Source organism: Pleurodeles waltl, chromosome 11 (assembly GCF_031143425.1).
Source record: "Pleurodeles waltl isolate 20211129_DDA chromosome 11, aPleWal1.hap1.20221129, whole genome shotgun sequence".
NCBI lineage: Eukaryota > Metazoa > Chordata > Amphibia > Caudata > Salamandridae > Pleurodeles > Pleurodeles waltl.
In genome coordinates, this window is record NC_090450.1 from 918753455 (window position 1) to 918775064 (window position 21610).

Sequence of the window (21610 nt, forward strand, 5' to 3'; positions counted from 1 at the left end):
TTGTTTATGCTCAATGGCTTTCCCGCCGCGAAGAGGAGAAATGACGGCGCTCCCATCAGCGCAGCTGTGTCGTGAGCGAATGATGCAGTACTTTGGAGCAACACTCCTGGAGCAATTGGAGTGTGACTGGTCTTTGTCATTTAGACCGGTTCTGTATTGTGTGCAGCCCTTGTTTCGGTGCCTCTGGTGCTCTTTCGAACATGCACTGGAAATTTTTCTTCCACACCAGCGCTTGCCTGCATTAGATGCTGATCTGCTGATGTTCTTGCTGAGGGTTCATTACCAGACATGCGATTTGAGGTTGCGTTTGCTGCGTGAAGCTAATTATGAGTTACCCTTCCTGGAGGAAGTTGTCGGCAACTCATCAATGGGCACTCCATGGGATGCCGCCCTGGTTGACACTGGGGCTATGGAACACACTTGCTCCTTGATCCTTTTTGGCAAGGACTTTCCGGCTTTGACATCTGCCGAAGTGGAAGATCTCCTGATCTCCATGACTCGTACCTAGTTTGGAACTTTTCTAAATTGACATGTCTTTTGAATTTGGTTATAAGTCGCATGCTCATGTTTTAAATTGCCACGTAGTATGGTTATGTGTCCTTTTAACTCGTCCAAGTTGACCTGGTTTTTATATATATCTCAAGTTGAGCTTTTAGCAATAACATTTTAGTTTTGGCTTTGATCCACTTTTAACCGACAAGGCGAGGGTGTTGTGTAGCCATTTTAGTTATAGCTCCATGCGCGCTGGTTTAACACACTAGGCCGCTGTGCACTTTAACCTAGGTATATTTTATTCGGCTTTGCATTCTTATTTTTTCAATAACCAGTTTTACGGTCTTGTTTTATTTTCATCTATCTGTTTTTGCTTAGCCCAGCACTGTGTTCTCAAACAAGACATTCTTGATCACGCTGTGCTTCATTCAAGACTACAGTTTTGTACATTGCTGGTCAACGTGGTAGAAGTTTAGTCTCCAACATTCGTATAAAATACACATCCTTACGTAGGGACATTTTCTCAGAACATCAGCTGTGTTATTATAAAAACACTTCTTAGTCCCATTATACGTTAAGAGGGAGATTCCAGCCAGGGAACCACGATAGCTGATTGCTGAATGCTTCGCTGCAGATGCTAACGCAGACTACAGGCCTTTGCTCAGGTATGAGGGTTGATGTCTCCCCGGGGGAACCTGAAAGGCAGAATAAGAGCTTAACATGCTGTGCTCAGATTATGACTTAGGTAGGAAGTGATCCATCGATCATAGTGACAGTATGATAACGTTATTCTTATGCTTCACTCTTCTCGTCACCATTTTAATACTGTCATGTTGTGTCGTCCTGGTTATTGCAGCTCACGCTTTGCTATCTAAGATGCATTTTTTTACTAAACCAATCATTGAAACATATACTGCTTCTGTTTGTCATTTATATATGAGACTGAATTGTGAATGAGAGAACCGGAGCGACCTGAGTGACCACGACTTCCCTGAGAAGCCTAATATGTCATGCGCTCGGCTGCCCAATCATCCCTATCCTTTGGTAGAGATGAGGCACTGCTAGTTAGCTGGAGCAAATCCCGGATTTAGAGCGACAGGTGTCACCCACAGTGGGTCAGACTCAGTCTCCCACACCATAGACGATCTTGCTGCTCAAAATCCAGTAGTCTCATTAGAATAATGAGAGCCTACGCAACAGGTTGTTAAGGTCACAGTCTTTCTTTTGCTCAGAGGATTTCCCTTCCTTTGCTAATTTATTTAGCCCATATTTTTTTTTGCCTTTTGGGGTTGTTAAGTGTTATTTTTGTAATATCCCTGAAACTACTTCTGTATATTTTTTTGTGCGCTTACTTACCTCCTGTGTGGGATGGATGTACTGAAGTGTATGTTCAGTTTCGACTGATATTGTATCCTTGGTTATATTTTTAGGCTTTTGACCTGTTTTTTGGAGTATTTCTGGTTGTCTTGTGGATCAGATTTTGAATCAGTTGAGTAAGAAGAGCACAAGGTAATGGTCAATGGTCAGTTTAGTATATACTGCCTACTGAAAGTCTATCTTCAGTAACCCCTCTTTGGCAATGAGAAACTCTCCAAGATAAAGTTCTTAACCGATCACACTATTCATAAGTAGTTTGAGTATATACTCTGAGAATGTTGTTTCAGAGGTGGGTGCTGGATCTAAATTATGTGGAGGGCGATGTGATTTAGTTATGATACTTATCTTTGTGGAGAGAGAATGAAAAATAGCCTGATTTAGAGTTTGACGGAGGGGTTACTCGCCACAGACATGACGTATATACCGTCTGCTGCATTATGATCGTCAAAGGCCATAATGGAATTGTAATACAGCGGATGGTATAGCCGTCACGTTTGTGACGGAGTAACCCCCTCTACAAAACTCTATCAGGCCCATGGTCTTTAAATAGGTGTCCGCATTTTATCAAGTCTTAAAGTATGACTTCTGCTCCACAACTTATTCCTTCATTTCTGTCAAGTCGAATAAAGGACCTGGTAGAAGCACAGGACTGCTGGAACCAGTAGATGCACAGCATGTGTTATGTTGATCCTTGTCAAAGGTTTTGTGAGGTCGTGTTTAGGGTGGGAGTGTGGTTGTAGAGCAGTAACTGCCTATAACTGTCGAGTTTCAAAGGATGTTGGTGTTTTGCAATGCAACTACGAGGTATCCTACACTGACGTTTTTCATGGACTTAGCATGGCTTGTTTGATTATTTTTATTAAAGTGGTTTAGCATGCATAGTCAAAAGCCAAAGATTCCCTTAATAAAGGTTTGGCATTGAATCTTTTGTTGATTCAGTAAAAGGATTTGGAGCTTAAGCATAGGGATCTACTTACACCTTGCTAGGCTGAGCTAAGGTAAGGTTGTCTGCGCCCGTCAGTGCCTGGAAAGCCCATCTGCGCCAGTCATTGCTTGGAATGCACCTTACGCCAGGACCCCTGGTCCTTTTCAAATGTAACAGTACTCAAAAGAAGAACTTTCGGAGATGAACTGTTCAGGTAGGCGATATGACTGTGATTTGATTAAAGGGAACAAGCTCCCTAATGGGTTTCACTGCAGAGCCTGTAATTGTTCTCCGTGCATGATCAGTTTGGGCAGACCACATGAGACGTCACAGCGGGTCATGCCTAATAACAATAATGCTCTGTCCTGTTATGTGATAAACGCTCGCTCCCTAGTCAAACATAAATTAGAAATGTTTGAGTTTCTTGAGACTCACTTGCCACACGTTTTTTTTTTTTTTTTTAACAGAAACATGGCTTCAGGACTCTTCTAACCCTGATGTAGTTCTAGCTTTACCGGACGGTTATGCCATCAGTAGGCTCGACAGGCCAGACAAACGTTGAAGAGGGGGTTGAGGAGGGGATGGGAGTCTGGCAATCGTATATTGTGCTTCCTTGAACATTACTTGCATCCTGTCTATGATTGCTGGTTGTGAAGTCCTTTCCTCTAGGTGCAAAATCACAGACAATTACACTATGCATGGTCTGCTCATTTACAGGCCTCTGGGCCCCAGAGCTAATTTCTTAGAAGGGGTGTGTAATTTTAGTGAAATTACAGTCCAGTACCCTAACTATAATATTCTAGAAGATTTTAACTTCCATTTAGAGGATTTATAAGACCATGATACCTCTGCACTCCTGGAGCTGCTACAGGGCTTTGAGCTGGAACAGAAGGTAAAACAGGTCATCCATGGAGCCGGGCACATTTTAGACGGTGTTTTTTCAAATTACCATAATGTGCAATGCATGGGTACATTACCCTTGATTTGGCCGGATCATGTATCATTCTAGTTTAACTTTGTCTTTCAAAGGCTGTCCTCTATTAAGGATAAGGACAGACAATATCAGCTGGTAAGACTATGGAAAAAATTAGATAAGTCACCTGTGGTTCAGCAGGTCTTAGGTAATGGATCTAACACAGTGACAGCCAGATAACATGAGTGGTTGAATTCGGGACTTTTGAAATATGTTCTATTAAAAACAGTTAACTCTCATATTGTTGTCCAGGTTGCCCAATGCCCCCTGGTTTTCCCCATCACTTCTAGACTTGAGACGAGATCGCCATAAACTGGAAAGGCTGTGGCGGACAGACTACAGTGAGTCTCATAGAAGCAGGTATAGAGAAGCTATTGAGGAATACAAACATCTCATTGTTAAGAACAAATTCAAATATTTCTCTAATAAAATTGAAGCAACATCAAATTCTTCAAAATAATTATTTCAAGTTGTTCAGTCTTTCTCCAACCCAGCTCCCCCCCCCCCACCCCGAGTAATCATCTGAGTTGAATTTTGTGCTAGACTGGCAGCCCTTTTAAAATTCAAGATAGTCTGTATACAGAGAGCTCTATAAGGCTGTCTCTCCTCCATAAGTAAACATTAATACGTCCGAATGCAAGACAATTTTTGCCAACTTTCCTTTATTGAGTGTTGACATGACTATTAAACTCATTACCCAGATAAAATCAGGCGCACCTTCTGACCCATGTCCGCCTAAGATAGTACACAAGCTCGCAGAGAGCCTAACTCCAATATTAACATCATTGCTGAATGTTATAATTTCATCAGGTACTTTCCCAACTGAGTGGGAAAAGCTCTCCATTTTGCCTTTGTTTAAAAAATAAATAAAAAACACATTAGATGCAAATGTAGAGAAAAACTATCGCCAGATCTCCCGTCTTCCTTTTATGGCTGGGCTTTTGGAAAAATAACTGAATCTGTACCTGTCTTAATAGCTGGAGGGCAATGATGTGCTGGATAAAGCACAGTTTGGTTTCAGAGCAGGCTTCAGTACCGAGACAGCGTTAATCGCGGTCTCTGTGGATATTAGAGAAGTCAAAGATAAAGGAGGAAGAGCAGCAGTGGACCTCTTGGATCACTCTGCTGCTTTTGATACTGTGAGTTATTCAGTTCTGCTACAGCGTGTGTCAGAAATCGGGTTCCAGGGAGCAGCTTACGACCCTTATAGCCTCCTTCTTAAATAATAGAACAAACACTGGCCCTAGGGAATTTTTCTTGGAAGTCCTTCTCCCTTCCTTGTGGAGACCCCCACGGGTCATCGTTAAGTCCCATGTTGTTCAACATCTACGTAACACCTTTAAGCAAACTGATACATTTGGATGGCTTTGCTACCATTGCATATGCTGATGATAACCCAGACAGTGGTACCAGTTCCTGGCAATGTAAATGAGGTGGCTGTCAGGTTCAGTAGATGCATGAATGCCATTATGACATGGATGACCTCTAAGTGTCTGAAACTAAATTCAGATAGACTGACGTAGTTATTTTTGGTAAAGACACTACCTTTTGGGGTCATTCTTGATGGCCGGATTCTTTAGGGTTTATTCCTGTACCAGTACCCAAAGTGAGAAACCTGGGCATTATTTTCAATGCTTTTAGAGAGCATGTTTCGTGCTCCTTAGGTCAATTCGGAAAGTACTTCATATTTCCTGTTCCAATTACAGAAAATGTTCATTACCATTATCCTTTCCAGGATTGCTTATCGTAATGCCCTGTACATAGGCTTGCGGCAATCTGTTTGCAAGAAACTTTAAGTGGTGCAAAATGCTGCCACATTAATTCTGAAGAACCTTCCTAAACATTCATCAGCATCAAGTGCTTTAAAAGAACTTCACCCGCTCACAGTGAAGAAAAGTGTGACTTTTAAAGCGCTTTGTATTGCCCATAAGACCTTATATAGCACAAAGGCTGCTGGTCTCTCAGGCAAATAAGGTGGTATCGACTTAATAGACCCCTTAGATCAGGATCTTTGATGCTGGTTAATGTACCCCCAGCATACATACAATCTCTTGGGGTGGTCATAGCTTTGTACATTCCACCTGTTTGCAGTGGAACAGACTCCCTATATATCTTAAAAAACAAATCAAATTTTCTCACTTTTCGAAACCTGTTGAAATCCTGGCTTTTTCATGTTTAATTTAAGGATATGCCGTGCTTGTCCTACTGCTGCATTCTGCCCCTGCTGCAGTTTCCTGGATTCTTAGTGCCAAGACACCCATGGGTAATCACGTGCTTTATAAATCAATCATAAATCATAGCGCACAAACGCTGCTCTTTGACCTGTTGTAATCTACTCTGTGGGCTTTAACCATGCCCATCTCACGCCCATCACTTTCATTCACTCCTGGGCCAGTCTTTCAAAATTGCCTTGACTTCCTAGGTAAATGATTTACCTTTGTTCCACCTTGAGGCTGCTTTGTTACGCCTTGCAGACTAACCCTGTTACATGGATTATTGCACTATCGGCCAGATATCTTTGTGTGGCACACAATTGTTTTCTTTTGTCTCGCTGCTTTGCGAGGCGTGGCTGTACGTTGTTTCTTACTCTTTCTTGTTTTGGGCATGCCGCTGTTTCTTTGTGGTGTCTGAGCACAAAGGCTGCTAGGTGGAGGGGTATTCTTTTTAATTTAGTTAATAAATTATTTTTAAAAGGCATATATAGAGCAAACTCAACTGGAGAAGCGCTGAAGTTTCATATACCACAAACTCGATTGGAGGAGCGATTTACACAAGGACCACTTTACAAGTTTTGCAGTTGAAAAATATACAAACTGGAGCATTTACAGCACAAATAAACACAGAAATCCTCAAAGCGGTTCTCCCGGCACAGTGGGAGAGCCGATACTACAATATTCACTGCACTCTGGAAAATCGCCCCATAATGCTTTGTTGGGCATTTCTTTTTCAAAACATGTTTGCCTGTAACTCAGCCTGTGGTGGTCCTGTGACAGTGGGACCACCTCCAAACCGTTCAGCATGGCACACTCTTTCTATCTGGGTCATCTCTGGGGCCCAATTCGAGGTTGGGGGACCCCAAAATAGTAACCTCTCACCCCATTCAGTGTCTTTTTAAGCTCTCTCATGGCTGAAACATTTGTTTTACAACTGGGAGTAGTTTGTGTTTTAAGGGCCATGTTTGTAATAGTATTGCAGTAGGCCTGCTAGGCCTGAAAATGTGTAAGGCACTACACCCTCCAGGTGTTACATATATGGTTACACTGCATTACTTTCTGCCATTCTATGTTCATGTCTTTAGGCCCTCTAGGTGCTGACTATAGGTTACATGACCATGTTTGTTACAAATGCTATTTTTATTAGGGTGTCCTTTAGGGGCTGTTCTGAGCATTACAATCAAGATACTGCAATATTCGCTGCACTTGGAAAAAAGCCCCACAATGCTTTGCAGGGCATTCCTTTAACAAAAGAATGTTGCCCATAACTCACTATGTGGTGGTCCTAGGACTATGGGACCACCATCAAAATGTTCAGCACAGCACACACTCTGCCTAGAGCCTCTCTGGGTCCCCAAACTAGATGAGGGGACACCAAAATAATAACGTCTCCCACCATTCAATGTCTTATTAACCTCTCTCATGGCTGGAACTTTTGTTTTATAATTGGGAGTAGTTTATCGTTTTAAGGGTCTTGTTTGTAATAGTATTGCAGAAGGCCTGCTAGGCCTAAAAATGTGTAAGGCACTATGCCCTTTAGGGGCTACATATATGGTTTCACTGCATTATTGTCTGCCAGTCTGCTTTCATGTCATTATGCCCTCTAGAGGCTATGTTGCTACATGACCATATTTTGTACAAATGTTATTTTTATAGTGGTGCCCTCTAGAGGTTGTTCTGAGCGTTACAGTCAACATTGTGCAATATTCGCTGCTCTCGGTTTGCGGGGCATTCCTTTTACAAAGTAGTTTTGCCCGTGACTCACCTCACGACCTGCTCTTTCTGTCTAGGTCATCTCTGAGTCACTACACTAGGTGGGGGGGGGGGGCGGAGGTGCTCCAAAATAATAATATAAAAACATATAACAAATAATGGCAATATTTTCATTTTTGCCGCAGCTAGAGGAAGAAGGTAAATGGAAGTTCTTTAGCTATATGCAGGGCCACTGGAATTATGTGTCAGAGAGGACCAAATTATGCAGGAGGGTTGGCCAATTTATGTGGCAAGAAAAGTCCAGTTATGCATTTACAACGCCAAACGCTCTAATACCAGCAAATGAAAGACCTATTCCATTGCAAATGCTTGTTGATTTTGAGAATGCTCCTTATTCTGAATATTCGTTCTGCATTGAGAGCCAAATGAGATGTGTATGTATGACGAGTTGTTTGTCAATAAGGATCCAGAACTCCTGAGAATACTTGGCTCCTATGCAGGGATCCGTATCAGAATAAATTTGTGGCATGCCCACTGACTGACTGGACTCCTATGGCCAAGTGGTCCTGCCCCTTACAGTTGGAACTCACCAGCTTCACACACCTGGGAATCTACGTCACTAACAACAAAAGGCTATTTTGTTTTTAAGTAGATGCCTTGATAGGCTGTTGAGTACAGGAGAGTGTGGGTGAAGACTCCCCCTATCTTAATACTGGGAAGGGCAGCTTTCTGTAAAATGATTTATCTGTCCAAATTCCTCTGTTTTGCCAAATATCCCCTTTGAAGTCCCCGCTCCCTGCTTTTACATAGTGGCCGATACGACCCGGCTGCTGCTGTTGGCTGGAGACAACCCAGAAATGCCCTCTCCACGCTGACTAGGAAACAGTGGGACAGGGGGATTGCCATGTACAACGTATGGCTTTCCTATTGTGCGACCCAGCTATTGGTCGTCAATGACTGGGTCTTTGCGACTTGGCAGAAACCCACCCTGCCCTCAGACTTATAGCCGTTTGCACTAGTTAGATAGTGGAAGAGAATGGAGCCCCCTCACCACTCCGACTGCAGTGGTTGTTGAGACATGGAAAAGGGATACACAGGCAACAGAATGGAAAGCTGACAGTAGAGACCCCCTTATTGGTGGCAGAAGCCCTCAGATGAAGACAAGAAATGAGACCTACTGGTAACTCCAAAGTGGGAGACATGGTGGGAGAGTCAAGTCATTCCATTACCCAAACTGCACAGTGTGATGGATAATGTGGGATGAGATTGGGGGGAGAGGGGTGGGCGAGTAAAACTTGCGGTTGGATTAATGTGAATAATGACTGCCGAAGACACAACATTGCGTTTGCGAGAACTGTCTTTGTTTTACAAAGTTATGATTCACCTTTCTTTTGCTGTCATACAAAAAAACGTAATAAAGAGTTATAAAAAACTGTCAATTCACCTAAAAGGAAGATGACACTCAAATGTATTTTAAAATAATTACTGCTTATAAATAAACATTTCGAAGTATTTTCTGTGTACAGGGAGTGCAGAATTATTAGGCAAATGAGTATTTTGACCACATCATCCTCTTTATGCATGTTGTCTTACTCCAAGCTGTATAGGCTCGAAAGCCTACTACCAATTAAGCATATTAGGTGATGTGCATCTCTGTAATGAGAAGGGGTGTGGTCTAATGACATCAACACCCTATATCAGGTGTGCATAATTATTAGGCAACTTCCTTTCCTTTGGCAAAATGGGTCAAAAGAAGGACTTGACAGGCTCAGAAAAGTCAAAAATAGTGAGATATCTTGCAGAGGGATGCAGCACTCTTAAAATTGCAAAGCTTCTGAAGCGTGATCATCGAACAATCAAGCGTTTCATTCAAAATAGTCAACAAGGTCGCAAGAAGCGTGTGGAAAAACCAAGGCGCAAAATAACTGCCCATGAACTGAGAAAAGTCAAGCGTGCAGCTGCCACGATGCCACTTGCCACCAGTTTGGCCATATTTCAGAGCTGCAACATCACTGGAGTGCCCAAAAGCACAAGGTGTGCAATACTCAGAGACATTTCTTACCTTGGGAAAGGCTGAAAGACGACCACCACTGAACAAGACACACAAGCTGAAACGTCAAGACTGGGCCAAGAAATATCTCAAGACTGATTTTTCTAAGGTTTTATGGACTGATGAAATGAGAGTGAGTCTTGATGGGCCAGATGGATGGGCCCGTGGCTGGATTGGTAAAGGGCAGAGAGCTCCAGTCCGACTCAGACGCCAGCAAGGTGGAGGTGGAGTACTGGTTTGGGCTGGTATCATCAAAGATGAGCTTGTGGGGCCTTTTCGGGTTGAGGATGGAGTCAAGCTCAACTCCCAGTCCTACTGCCAGTTCCTGGAAGACACCTTCTTCAAGCAGTGGTACAGGAAGAAGTCTGCATCCTTCAAGAAAAACATGATTTTCATGCAGGACAATGCTCCATCACACGCGTCCAAGTACTCCACAGCGTGGCTGGCAAGAAAGGGTATAAAAGAAGGAAATCTAATGACATGGCCTCCTTGTTCACCTGATCTGAACCCCATTGAGAACCTGTGGTCCATCATCAAATGTGAGATTTACAAGGAGGGAAAACAGTACACCTCTCTGAACAGTGTCTGGGAGGCTGTGGTTGCTGCTGCACGCAATGTTGATGGTGAACAGATCAAAACACTGACAGAATCCATGGATGGCAGGCTTTTGAGTGTCCTTGCAAAGAAAGGTGGCTATATTGGTCACTGATTTGTTTTTGTTTTGTTTTTGAATGTCAGAAATGTATATTTGTGAATGTTGAGATGTTATATTGGTTTCACTGGTAATAATAAATAATTGAAATGGGTATATATTTGTTTTTTGTTAAGTTGCCTAATAATTATGCACAGTAATAGTCACCTGCACACACAGATATCCCCCTAACATAGCTAAAACTAAAAACAAACTAAAAACTACTTCCAAAAATATTCAGCTTTGATATTAATGAGTTTTTTGGGTTCATTGAGAACATGGTTGTTGTTCAATAATAAAATTAATCCTCAAAAATACAACTTGCCTAATAATTCTGCACTCCCTGTATTGCTGTATTTAATATTGTGAATTTAGATAATATTTTCTTAACTAAACATGTAACATATTACCCTCCTTGACAGGATGATGACTTGGTTTTTTGGCAGCAAAGAGCTGATGGCAGAGATACACCAGTACCCATGGAGGAAGAACCCCTTCTCGATATGGAGATGCTAATGGCAGAGTTTAGTGATACTCTGTTTTCAACGCTTGCTTCACATCAACCAACTGCTTGGCCAAATCCAAGAGACATAGGTATGTTTTAAATCCTAGAACATTAAGAAACTTTCAAGTTGATTACATATTTGTTTTCAATGTGTCATAATGCACTGAACTAAAGGTAAGAACTGTTTGGACAGCAATATGAAATGGAATTGAGGGAGTAGGGGCACTTAATAGATGCTGATAGTGGATTGACTTAAATGTTAAGACATCATAAAAGTGTATTTTGTTTCACTATTAGACGTTGTTGATCAAAACCTCCCTCTGCTACTCTGTTTTTTCAGAACAGCTTCTAAATAGTATTTGCTAAACTCAATTTTTAGACATTGGCCAAGCTTCTGATTTTACAGTTATAGCTAATTAACCAAATCATAAATTCTAGGAAAAGAAATCTAAGTCTCACGCAAGATTAACTTGTTTTCAACACTCATAGTCCTTCTTATTGAGCCACTTCTCTTCATAGTTAAAGGTTGCTATGAAAGAAAACGTTCATTGGCAAAGTCAATAGGTCGCCGCAATAGGTGACCTGTTGCCTTTGGCAATGGGGTGGTGAATGGGAGGGCGACCAGGGGTGGTGAATGGGAGGGCAGCCAAAACAGAATAAAAGTTTACCGACTTTAAAACGCTACTGATTAAATGATAACCCTGGCTAAATGTGACATTATGTTTTGGGGCGTGGGTCATGCTGTAATCATTTAAGGTCATTGAAAGTTCTAACTGGATTTCCCTAAGAAACATCAGTCCACGCCCAAAAATAGGTGCATCTTGCAAGAACCACGATTTACGACTGAGTCCAAGACACCTCAGCCCAGGAGACTAGCACGCAGGCAAGGGACAAGCAAACAAAAGCATGCGAGTTGATACGAGCTCACTTTGCATTCCTCCAATGCAGAGTGCAAGCTTGTGTGGTGCAAAGGGGCCGTCTGTCCTACTGAGGGGGAAAGAGCTGTGGGCGTGCTTTGTCTCGCTGACTTAAGCACACAGATTGACCAAAATATATATTTAAGAACCCGGGGTGTGTCGCATCCTATAGAAGATGGAGCAATAGTTATTTATTAGAACCAAATAGTTAATCAAAAAAATCTACATTACATATCATGTTTCCTTTGTAACAGCCGATTGTCGGTTTCCTCTGTACCTGGACTCTACAAAACATGAAGAATATTGCTGAAAACATGCATTCCTCATTAGCCCTCCCCTTCAGCTACATAACGGTATCGAGCCAAACAAACAGATCCACGCCAGAAGTCGACTGTGTTGTAGCTGTGATAGCCACAACACAGTGCAGAACGTGACTCGCTGCTGAAAGGACTCATGCGACACAGTTGTAATTCTGTACCAGTCAGCGTGGTCGGATCAGGCCTGGCCCGTCTGCTGCGAGTGTCTCCCTGGCCTCCCGACCACACCTCTCTTTATTTATAGCTCCGGGCCGGAGGCCACGGAGCAAACCACTGCACACACAAATAAGAGGTGGAATCCATCCGGAAACATCCGGGGACACATAAAGAACTTCCCCCCACGATCCAGCAGGTGTCGGATGGTCGGTTACATCACCGACCAGCGACACCACAGACTGCACGTTATATCAAATGTCTACAGATTCTTGCCTGCGGGAGGGCAATGAACCTGTCAACTGTATTCGTAAAACAAGCAGAAAGAACAAATGACCCTTAAATGCGGTATCACAAGGGTGAAGGTACAGCCCTCGTTAACCTGCAACAAACCCCAATTTCGTAAGTTGCCACCTCAGACAGGCGTCCTTTTTGTGCTTAAAAGGGGACGAAGAAGGGCAGAAGAGTTTCATAAAGGGGCAGCAATTGGGGTCTAAGGACGTTCTGGCAGGGGTCCTGGAGAAAGAAACAATGTCATGGGAACGTCGGCGGGAACATGCACTCACACCAAAGGGAAAGTGGGCACTCGTCCAGGAGACCGTGGCACCAACGAGCATGCTGTGTAAGGAGTCACCAACACGTACCTGACTTAGGGTGACCAGATTTTGAGGAGCAAAAACCGGGACAGGTCAGACATAAAAGAAGGACTAACTACTTTTCACTCACTTTTATATCTGGCCTGTCCCGTTTTTTTGCGTAGCTTTGTGAATGTGTATATATATATATACACATATATATACACACATACGCACATTTACAAGACTATACATATAAAATTAACTATGGCTTGACCTCCCACCCTGCACCCCAACCCGCCCCCACCCACCTCTTACTGCCCCCCACTCTGTCTCTCTGCTGGGAGCAGACAGGGAACTGTGTTGCCTGAGAGTAGCAGATAAATTACTTTAATTATTGCATACTCTGTAGGCGTCTGTTAAAGGAGAGCATACCTTGAATTTATGCTTTCCTGGATATTCTGACATATATGTAATAATTTGACCTTTGTCCCAAAAACCAGGACATTTCTTTAAGATTAAGAGAAGCGTCGGGACACCGGCACAGTCCTCTAAAAACTGGGACTGTCTGGGGAAATTCGGGACGTCTGGTCACCATACCCTGATGCTACACGGCCCATGAAAAACGTTCATGGCAGGCATGAAGGTACTCAGAGTAGCGGGCAGTCCTCACCATTGTGGGAAGTCCCCCCTCCCCTATTTACAATGCTGTAGTCGCTCCAGTGTCCGACCCCGGCTGGCTGTGAAGGAGGCGGAAGCGTCCAAGTGCACGTCAAGTTACTCAGGCTTTTCAGACAAGCCCTACTATTGCCTGAGTGATCTCAAGTCGGAGTTTCAAGGCAGCCAAATGAGATTCAAGTGAAACCAAACTGGATGTTCTGGTGCAGCCTCCCGAGTCAACAGTAAATGTAGTTCTTCTTCTTGTACGCAAACCTTCTTACTCTTGATTCCAAAATAAAATGCGAAATTTTCTGGTATTCCCATCCTTCCTTGCTTTATTAAAGTAGCCGTGTTAAAATGTTATACGTTTTGTGCAAATTACAACAAAGAAAAAAATACACTACCACAGTCATGAGAAACCTATTAACATCAATAATGCAGTCTTTTCTTGCTGCGAGGAAGATAATTCCTCTTGACCAGTATCCGTTTTACAGTTTACTCCTGCTTCTAATCTGAAACTAAACAGAAACAAGATAAATTCACTTGAGACTATGTTCCTAAGCGTTCGTGAAAAAGCACTCTCAAAGTGGTATTGCCACTGAGAACGGTGCGAGCTAGCCACTGAGAATGCTGCAAGCAAAAAGAGGAGCGCTTGTCAAAGACGCTCTTCAGCAAATGAAAATGTAGCCCAAAACAATGCCATACAATGGCCGCTGCGTAGGAGTAGTTGGGTTGTGCTCTCAGTGAGAGCTAAACAATGGGAGATCCATGACGTATGCCCGTCATGGACAAATGGGTAGAATGCATAATGGAGCGACAAGAGAGACAGCAAATGGGAAGCCGATTTGCCAGCTGAAGTGCATATGTGCCGTCTAGAGCCAACACCTACAAATGTTGGTCATTTTTAGGGTCGAGCCTGTGTAGCATGCGCTTGCGCAGGTGTTTCGCTTGTGAGACGTTGTAGTAGTCAGAAAAGGGCTTGGAGCCCCTCCCATGCCACGTCAGTGTCTTTCATTGGTTTGTGGGCTTTCGTTTTAAAATCTGCTTGCTTTCATTAGTGGAAGGCATGCATACGTCATGCCTTTTCCGGTGGTTAGCCCTCCTTGAGCGCAGCAACCAAGTACTGAAAACATACGAGGCTCGCTGTTTTCCGTCCGGTTTGTGGACTACTTTTTCTCTTTATTTCGTTGGCAGCGCGATCTCGCTTGTTTAGCAGCTCGATCACACTTGTTTTTTTCCATTTAATGAGGCAAGAAAAAGTTTACAACTGCTAATAGCTCTAACTTGGAGAAATGTGAGACCCTTTGCATTGCAAATGGTTGTTTGTGTTATTATGACGTTTTCTGTAGTTTCATCCAGTAGTACACTAGAATCTTCTTCCCTGTCATGATGCGCTTGCTTGGAACACTGAGTTCCACTGTTTCCAGATCTCCTAGGTACTATGTAAAAGTAGCTTCTCAGTTCTCCTGCTAATTCTGTTATAAATCAGGATTACAAGTGCCGGACTGCAAAGAACAATCCAGTATTGGATGAGCTGCTCTCGAATGAACCTGGGGAACTTGATCACTCTTTTTTTCGTTTTTTGCTGGCCCATGGAGCATCAGTTTTTAAGACTGAAGACTAAAAGCCCCTGCATTGCACTGAGAGCTGCGCCATCATAACCCAATATGTTTCGAGCCGTGGATGTACTCAGAGTATAACCCACTGATAGTAGTTGTTGACTTATGGTTCCTTAAAGTAGGTTGTGAAAATAATATCTGATAGAGACTTCCAGTTGTAGATGCCATACCTTTGAATTTCCCCTAGGCGTGAGACTGGATGTGGAGATTTTTCCTGAGCAGTATCCCTGCATGCCATTGTCAGTGCCGTCTACACTGGATATGATGTTGCGGGCCTCTATAAGCACCACCCCGGTGTGCTGACGTCAGTTCTTTTCTTTCCACGCTAGCTAGCGCTGATCTCAAGAGAGCTACCCCACTGTCCTTTTTTGACTGGCTTTTTTTTTTTTTTTTAACTTTTTGTCTAAGTGTTTTCATGTTTTACAACTCCTCACGCATAGAGGATGTCATCGAGGAGACCAGGTTCGAACCATGCGGTTCTTGTCATCGTGACAGATCCACACCTCTTGTGTATTTGGGGATTGGAGCAAGATCCTCAGTCGTTCTCCGAGTGTTGAGCCATGCAATTGAAGGCTTTGAGGGAGCAGTTCCTGAAGCTGATGGCAGGCCGGGGCTCGACCCCGGGCAAGTCGAGATCTCATTTGAGAAGAAGGTCCCAGGATCAGTCACAAAGTCCTCCATCATCATCATCGCACTCCAAGTTCTCTGAGCGATTGGGTAAGTTGAGGCACAAGAAAAAAGTCCAAGAAGTCGAAGCGTTCTGTGACTTCTCCTCGTCTGCTGGCTGATGAGACAAGGGAGCGTCTGTGCCCTGGGCCTCGCTCTGTGGAACCTGCGCCTGGCCGACTCCATGCCTCCTCGCATTTCGGGGAGCCGGAGCGACCCCTGCCCAATTCAAAGAGTTCTGTGAGCCCATGCGCCTCATTTTTGGGCAGTCCTACTGCGCTGGAGCGCCTTCAGGCCCGCAGAGTTGGAATGGGCCCCTTTGGGTTCCACACCGGCGACTTCAGCCTCGGCACACCTATGGCTCCAGCACTGGATTGTCACTGACATTGGTCATACCACTCCTACCTTCCCTGGCACTGGTCCCAATGGCGATGCTTCCCGTGCCGCCTGCACATAGCACCATCCCCATTCTTATACCTGACTCCCACATGGAGCTGGATGAGTGTCGTACGACACCAACTCTGACGCCCGCAGGAACCTTGCCTCCTATGTTGGATCCTGAGCCCCTTTCTTATGAGCTAGGTTAGGGTGAGGAATGGAAGGGCTAGCTGAACCCTTTAGGACACCAGCTTCAAGACCCTATGGCCTGGCATACAGACTTTGGTGAGACCAGCGGATTGGATATTCTCTAGATACTGGGAGGCTACGGAGGAGGGTGCATCCTATTCTATGGTGGTGAGAAGAGCAGCTGAGGTCCTGGACCTGGAGTTGCCTTCGATCTATTCTTCTGACAGAGGTGCTTCAACCTGGAGCTACCTCCACAAAACCCATGTCCCCTTTCAATGAGGCCCTCACGTATGTCATACTGGGTTCCTGGTCCAATCCCAGCACTGGGGCTCCTGTAAACAGGACAGTTGCCCGCCACCATCAACTCACTCTGGGGAACCCAGGTTTTCTGACAATACCCCACCCCTAAGAGCTTGCTTAGTCAGGTCTTACCTTTCCAGGGCGGATTCCCTTTGGCACCCCCTGATAGGGAATCCAAAAAGCTGGACACACTTGGGAAGATTTTTTTTCTTCCACCAGCCTAACATTGCGGTCTGTGAACACCACATGCCGTTTGGGCCGTTATTCACACATGGTGTGGGATACGGCTGCGCAAGTGCTGCCTCACGTCCCTGAGGAGGCCTTAGCTGTACTCTTAAGCAGTTGCTGATGAGAGAGATGCAGCTAAGTTCACCATCTGTTGCGAACTAGACATGACCGACTCGCTGGGCAGAGCGGTTTTGTTGACAGTGGCTCTGAAGTGCAACGCCTGGCTGAAGACGCCTGGCTTTTCAAGGGATGTCCAGGCTGCTTTGAGGGACATGTGGATATGCCCTTTGATGGCACCTGTCTCTTCGTAGACAAGGCAGACTCGGCACTCGAGTGTTTCAAGGATTCTTGAGCTATGGCCAGGTCCTTGGGTCAGTTTACCATGTTCCCCTTTGGCCTTGCCAGCGCACCTCGGCGCTCATCAAGGTGACAGCAGTGGTCGAAGCTCATCTTCGCAGATCAAGGGTTTCAGTCTTCTCCTATCTCAAAGACTAGCTGTTGAAGGCAGGATTGACCCAGGCTGTCATCTCCTACTACCAGACTAAGGCGGACCTTCTGCGTTCACTGAGATTAACTAAAAACGTGCTGAAGTCACACCTGACTCCCTCTCAGACGCTCCCTTTCATCAGAGCATTTTGGACACAGTGCAGTTTCGTTCTTATCCTCCTGAGTGGAGAGTCCAGGATTTTCAGTCTATGATACTGATGTTTCAGCCTCTACCCTGGACTTCGGTGAGAATGACTCCAAGGCTGCCGGGCCTCATGCCCTCCTAAACCTGCTCTGCAGTGGGACCTGAAGTTCCAGTGGGCGCAGCATCAGGGGAGTCTCTCTGACAAGGTCCAGATCTTGGAGGGAACTGTGCATGATCTGAGAGGTGGTTAATGAACCGTGATTGGATCAGTGGCAGATCCCTTTCTCTTTCCCAACCAGATCTGAAAGTAGTGACAGATGCGTCACTCCTCGGATGTGACGGACATCTGGGAGAGGAGAATATCAGAGGCACCTGGCCCCCGGTGGAGTCCGGACTCCAGATCAGCCTGTTGGAGCTCCGTGGAATCTTGCTAGTATTGAAGGCATTTGTTCCCTCTATCAAGGGGAAGATGGTGCAGGTGTTCACGGTCAACACCACCTCCATGTGGCACTTCAACAAGCAGGGTGGGCTAAGGTCATGGACCCTTTGTCAAGAGGCCCTCTGCGCCTTTGGATAGAACAGTAGGGCATATTACTGGTAGTTCAACATCTGGTGGGCTCTCTGAATGCAGGGGCAGACCAACTCAGCAGAAAATGTCTAGTGGATCACAAATGGTATCTCCATCTGGAGGTGGCACAAGGTCTCTTACATCAATGGGGAGAGCCATGGTTAGATCTGTTTGCTTCCGCAGAGAATGTGCAGTGTCAGCAGTTTTGAGCGTTGGCGTATCCAAGGTGGCAATCGCTCAGAGTTGCTTTTTGTCTCAAGTGGAACTCATGCCTCCTGTACCCCTTTCTGTCCATACCACTTCTCCCCAAGTTCTCAAGAAGATCAAGAACAACCGGGCCCAAGTGATCCTTGTGGCTCCGGACTGGGCATGGAGAGTCTAGTATCCGGAGCTGTGAGCATGTCCATCGATCCGCCGATCAGACTGCCCCTTTGGGAGGATCTTCTGTCGCAGCAGCAGGGGAGGGTTGTGAACCTGAACCTGTCAACTCTCCACCTTCTTGCATGGAGATTGACTGCCAACAGTTGACAGCTTTTGGCCTTTCTCCTGAAATCTGTAACGTAATCTTGGCAGCCAGGCATCCCGCCACTAAAATGGTATATGCCTGCCATTGGAAGAAATGTGTGGCATTGTGCACAAACAGGTTGATTGACCACCTTTCTGCTCCTCTGTCAGAGGTCCCAATATTTATCCTTCCTCTGGCCCAGCAGGGCTCTGCTATGGGCGCTGCCAAAAGCTATTTCTCTGCTACGTCTGTGTTTTTGAGGTTGCCTTATCAACCATCTCCTATTCTTAATAGATTCCTTAAAGGTGTTACACATCTCTTTCCTCCATCCCTATTCATTATGCCCCAATGGGATTTGAAATTCGTTTTGACATTTCTGATGTGCGCTCCTTTCAAGTCTCTCCACAACTGTCCTCTCAGGTTTCTCATTTTGAAAACAGCCTTCTTTGTGGCTATTACATCTGTCTGCAGGGTGAGTGAGCTGCAGGCATTATCATCTGATCCACCCTACCTCTCCATCTACCCTGATAAAGTGGTGCTTTGCACTAGGGCCCCTTTTCTGCCAAAAGTGGTTATGCCCTTTCATGGCCAAGCCATCACCTTGCCTGCCTTTTACATCCACCGCCCACATACTTCTAAGGAAGAAGGGAGACTTCACCGTCTGGACCCAAAAAGAGCATTGGTGTTCTACCTTGATATACCATATAGTTCCAGGTAGATGATCAACTCTTTGTCAGTTATGCAGGTGCAAAGAAAGGAAGGTCAGGCAGTGCAGAAGCGAACCCTCTCCAGATGGGTCATACTCTGCATTAAGATCTGCTACGAACTGGCCAAAAAGCAACCATCTGAAGGTTTGTGTGCTACAGCTGCGACGACTGCGTTAGCATGTGGAGTTCTAGTCCTTGACATCTGTCAGGCGGCAGCGTGGGCGTCTCTGCACACCTTTTCCAAGTACTACTACCTGGACTGTCAGGTCCATTGGGATGGGTACTTTGCCCTTTCAGTCCTGCAGTACTTCCAAATATGATCTTGGTTCTCAGACCCATCTCTGGTGATGGTGCTGCTTGGGTATCTATTCAAAGATAAGGAATCTGCAACTAGAAGTCTCTATCAGATGAACAAGTTTCTTACCTTCAGTAATGCCATATCTGGTAGAGACAATATCTAGTTGCAGATTCCTTACCAACCCACCCATTTTCCCTGCTATGCGAACCGATTTTTAGGGGCATGGACTCCCCTTTCAGGGCCTCAGTCTTGACGCACCAGTAGTCAGTGTTCTTCATGGCTCTGCACTTCTGGTGTGGAAAGTTGTGAAGAGAAACTGACGTCAGTGCAATGGGGCGGTGCTTATATAGGACCCACAACGTAATATCCAATGTGGTCGGCGATGGACGTTGAGTCGATCGACGCCACCCAATGGTGCACAGGGGTACTGCTCAAGGATAATCTCTGGATTCAGGCTGATGTCGGGGAAATTCAAAGGCAGGGAATCTACAACTAGATATTGTCTCTACCAGGTAATGCATTACCGAAGGTAAGTAGCTTGTTCATTGGTTAGTGGAAGCTGAAGAAGTAGTTGAGGGGCACGTTCCTTTTTAGTTGTTCCTGTTGTAAGAAGCTTTACTGACTTCCACCCACCCTCAAGAGAATTCATCCACTGTCTGCTGTAACTAGTGCCATGCACTCTTACTCCTTGTATGTCGTGGACTGTGTGCTATGTAATCTGGTTGTGCTCTGTGTTTGGGCTTAAGCATGATTGAATATCTGTGTGATGCTAAAGATGTCCTATGTAAAGACATAGTAGCAGGAGCACATGGTGATGTTTCCTCTGCAGAGAGTAAAGGCATTGTGACTTAGTGTCTGGGTCGTTTTGTGGGACGGAGTCTCACCGACACCCCAGATTTTTTCTACCTCTGACTGATTTCTCACTGCAGTATGTATTTTGTTTAGAGCTCTTCTTGAGCAAAGACTGACAAGACTCAGTTCCGCTTTTAGGCAACTCTGTCTGCAGTCCTACCCATCAGCCAGAACGGGCCCCTGGTGCTTTGTATGTGACCAAATCCACATCCTGTGTTAATTTATGCCCCACTTTCCTGTGCTCTATGAAGAACTGTCTGTAAATCAGAGGCCACACCGATGGAGTCTTCACATTCACATGTTCCTGACTATTGTTACCTTATCTTAAGCTTATTTTTTTAAGTCCTATAAATAAACCAGACCACAGACTCTAAAAAGTGAGGACACTCGGGAACTTTTCTGGGCTGAACAAGAAAACATCAAAGGACAGTGAAATGATTTGTCTCTCCCTGTGCCACCTACCATGTGTGAGCCTACTTTGAAAGACTTCCTTCACCTGGGTTCTGTGGCCATCCTGCCTTTTGAGCTCCAGTTGAAATGTGGTACCACAATGTGAGGTGGCAACAGAAGGGATGCGGTCACTATACAACCCGACCTCTGTGAACCCATGGAGTGATGATGATGCGAGAATCGTGATGTGCTAAAACCTTGGTTAGTGCAGTGTTGCAGAGATGTTATATATTGATGAAAGTGAACAAATCTTGGTGGCACATGTTGAAGGTAGAAGTGGTGAGGGATAGGAACCCATTTGATTGGATGAAGGATAATTAGGCATAGTGAAATTGATTACCACTCGATTCCCACATGGCCCTCAGAGAGGAGCGTACAAGTAGACCTGCGCTTATAGTCAGCAGTAGCTGCCAAGAACTATGCCACACTCCCTAAGGAAAACCTGAGGTTTGTGCATGTCAGAGCTCTCTAAAGATTAGAACAATTGTGTGGGGTGAAAGTAGCATCTCATGATATGTCTGCATCGAGGACAGTTATTGAACAGATTGGGGCTTGAGTGGTGGAACTGGCAGATACGAGCACAACATCCTGCAGTGCTGGAGAGTCTACAACAAAACAATCAGACATGCTTTAATTTAGAAGCTATTCATTTCAAGTG

The 21610-nt window shown here is 44.8% G+C and overlaps 1 protein-coding gene across 2 annotated transcripts in view; it reads left to right on the forward strand.

Annotated features, from left to right (window-relative positions):
• Nucleotides 1-21610, forward strand: part of MLXIP (MLX interacting protein) — a 966103-nt gene that overhangs the window by 621820 nt on the left and 322673 nt on the right. For both annotated transcript variants that reach the window (XM_069214925.1, XM_069214926.1), the window contains exon 6: nt 10857-11028. In XM_069214925.1, coding sequence (XP_069071026.1) covers nt 10857-11028 — 172 coding nt within the window. The remainder of the gene's footprint in view (nt 1-10856; nt 11029-21610) is intronic.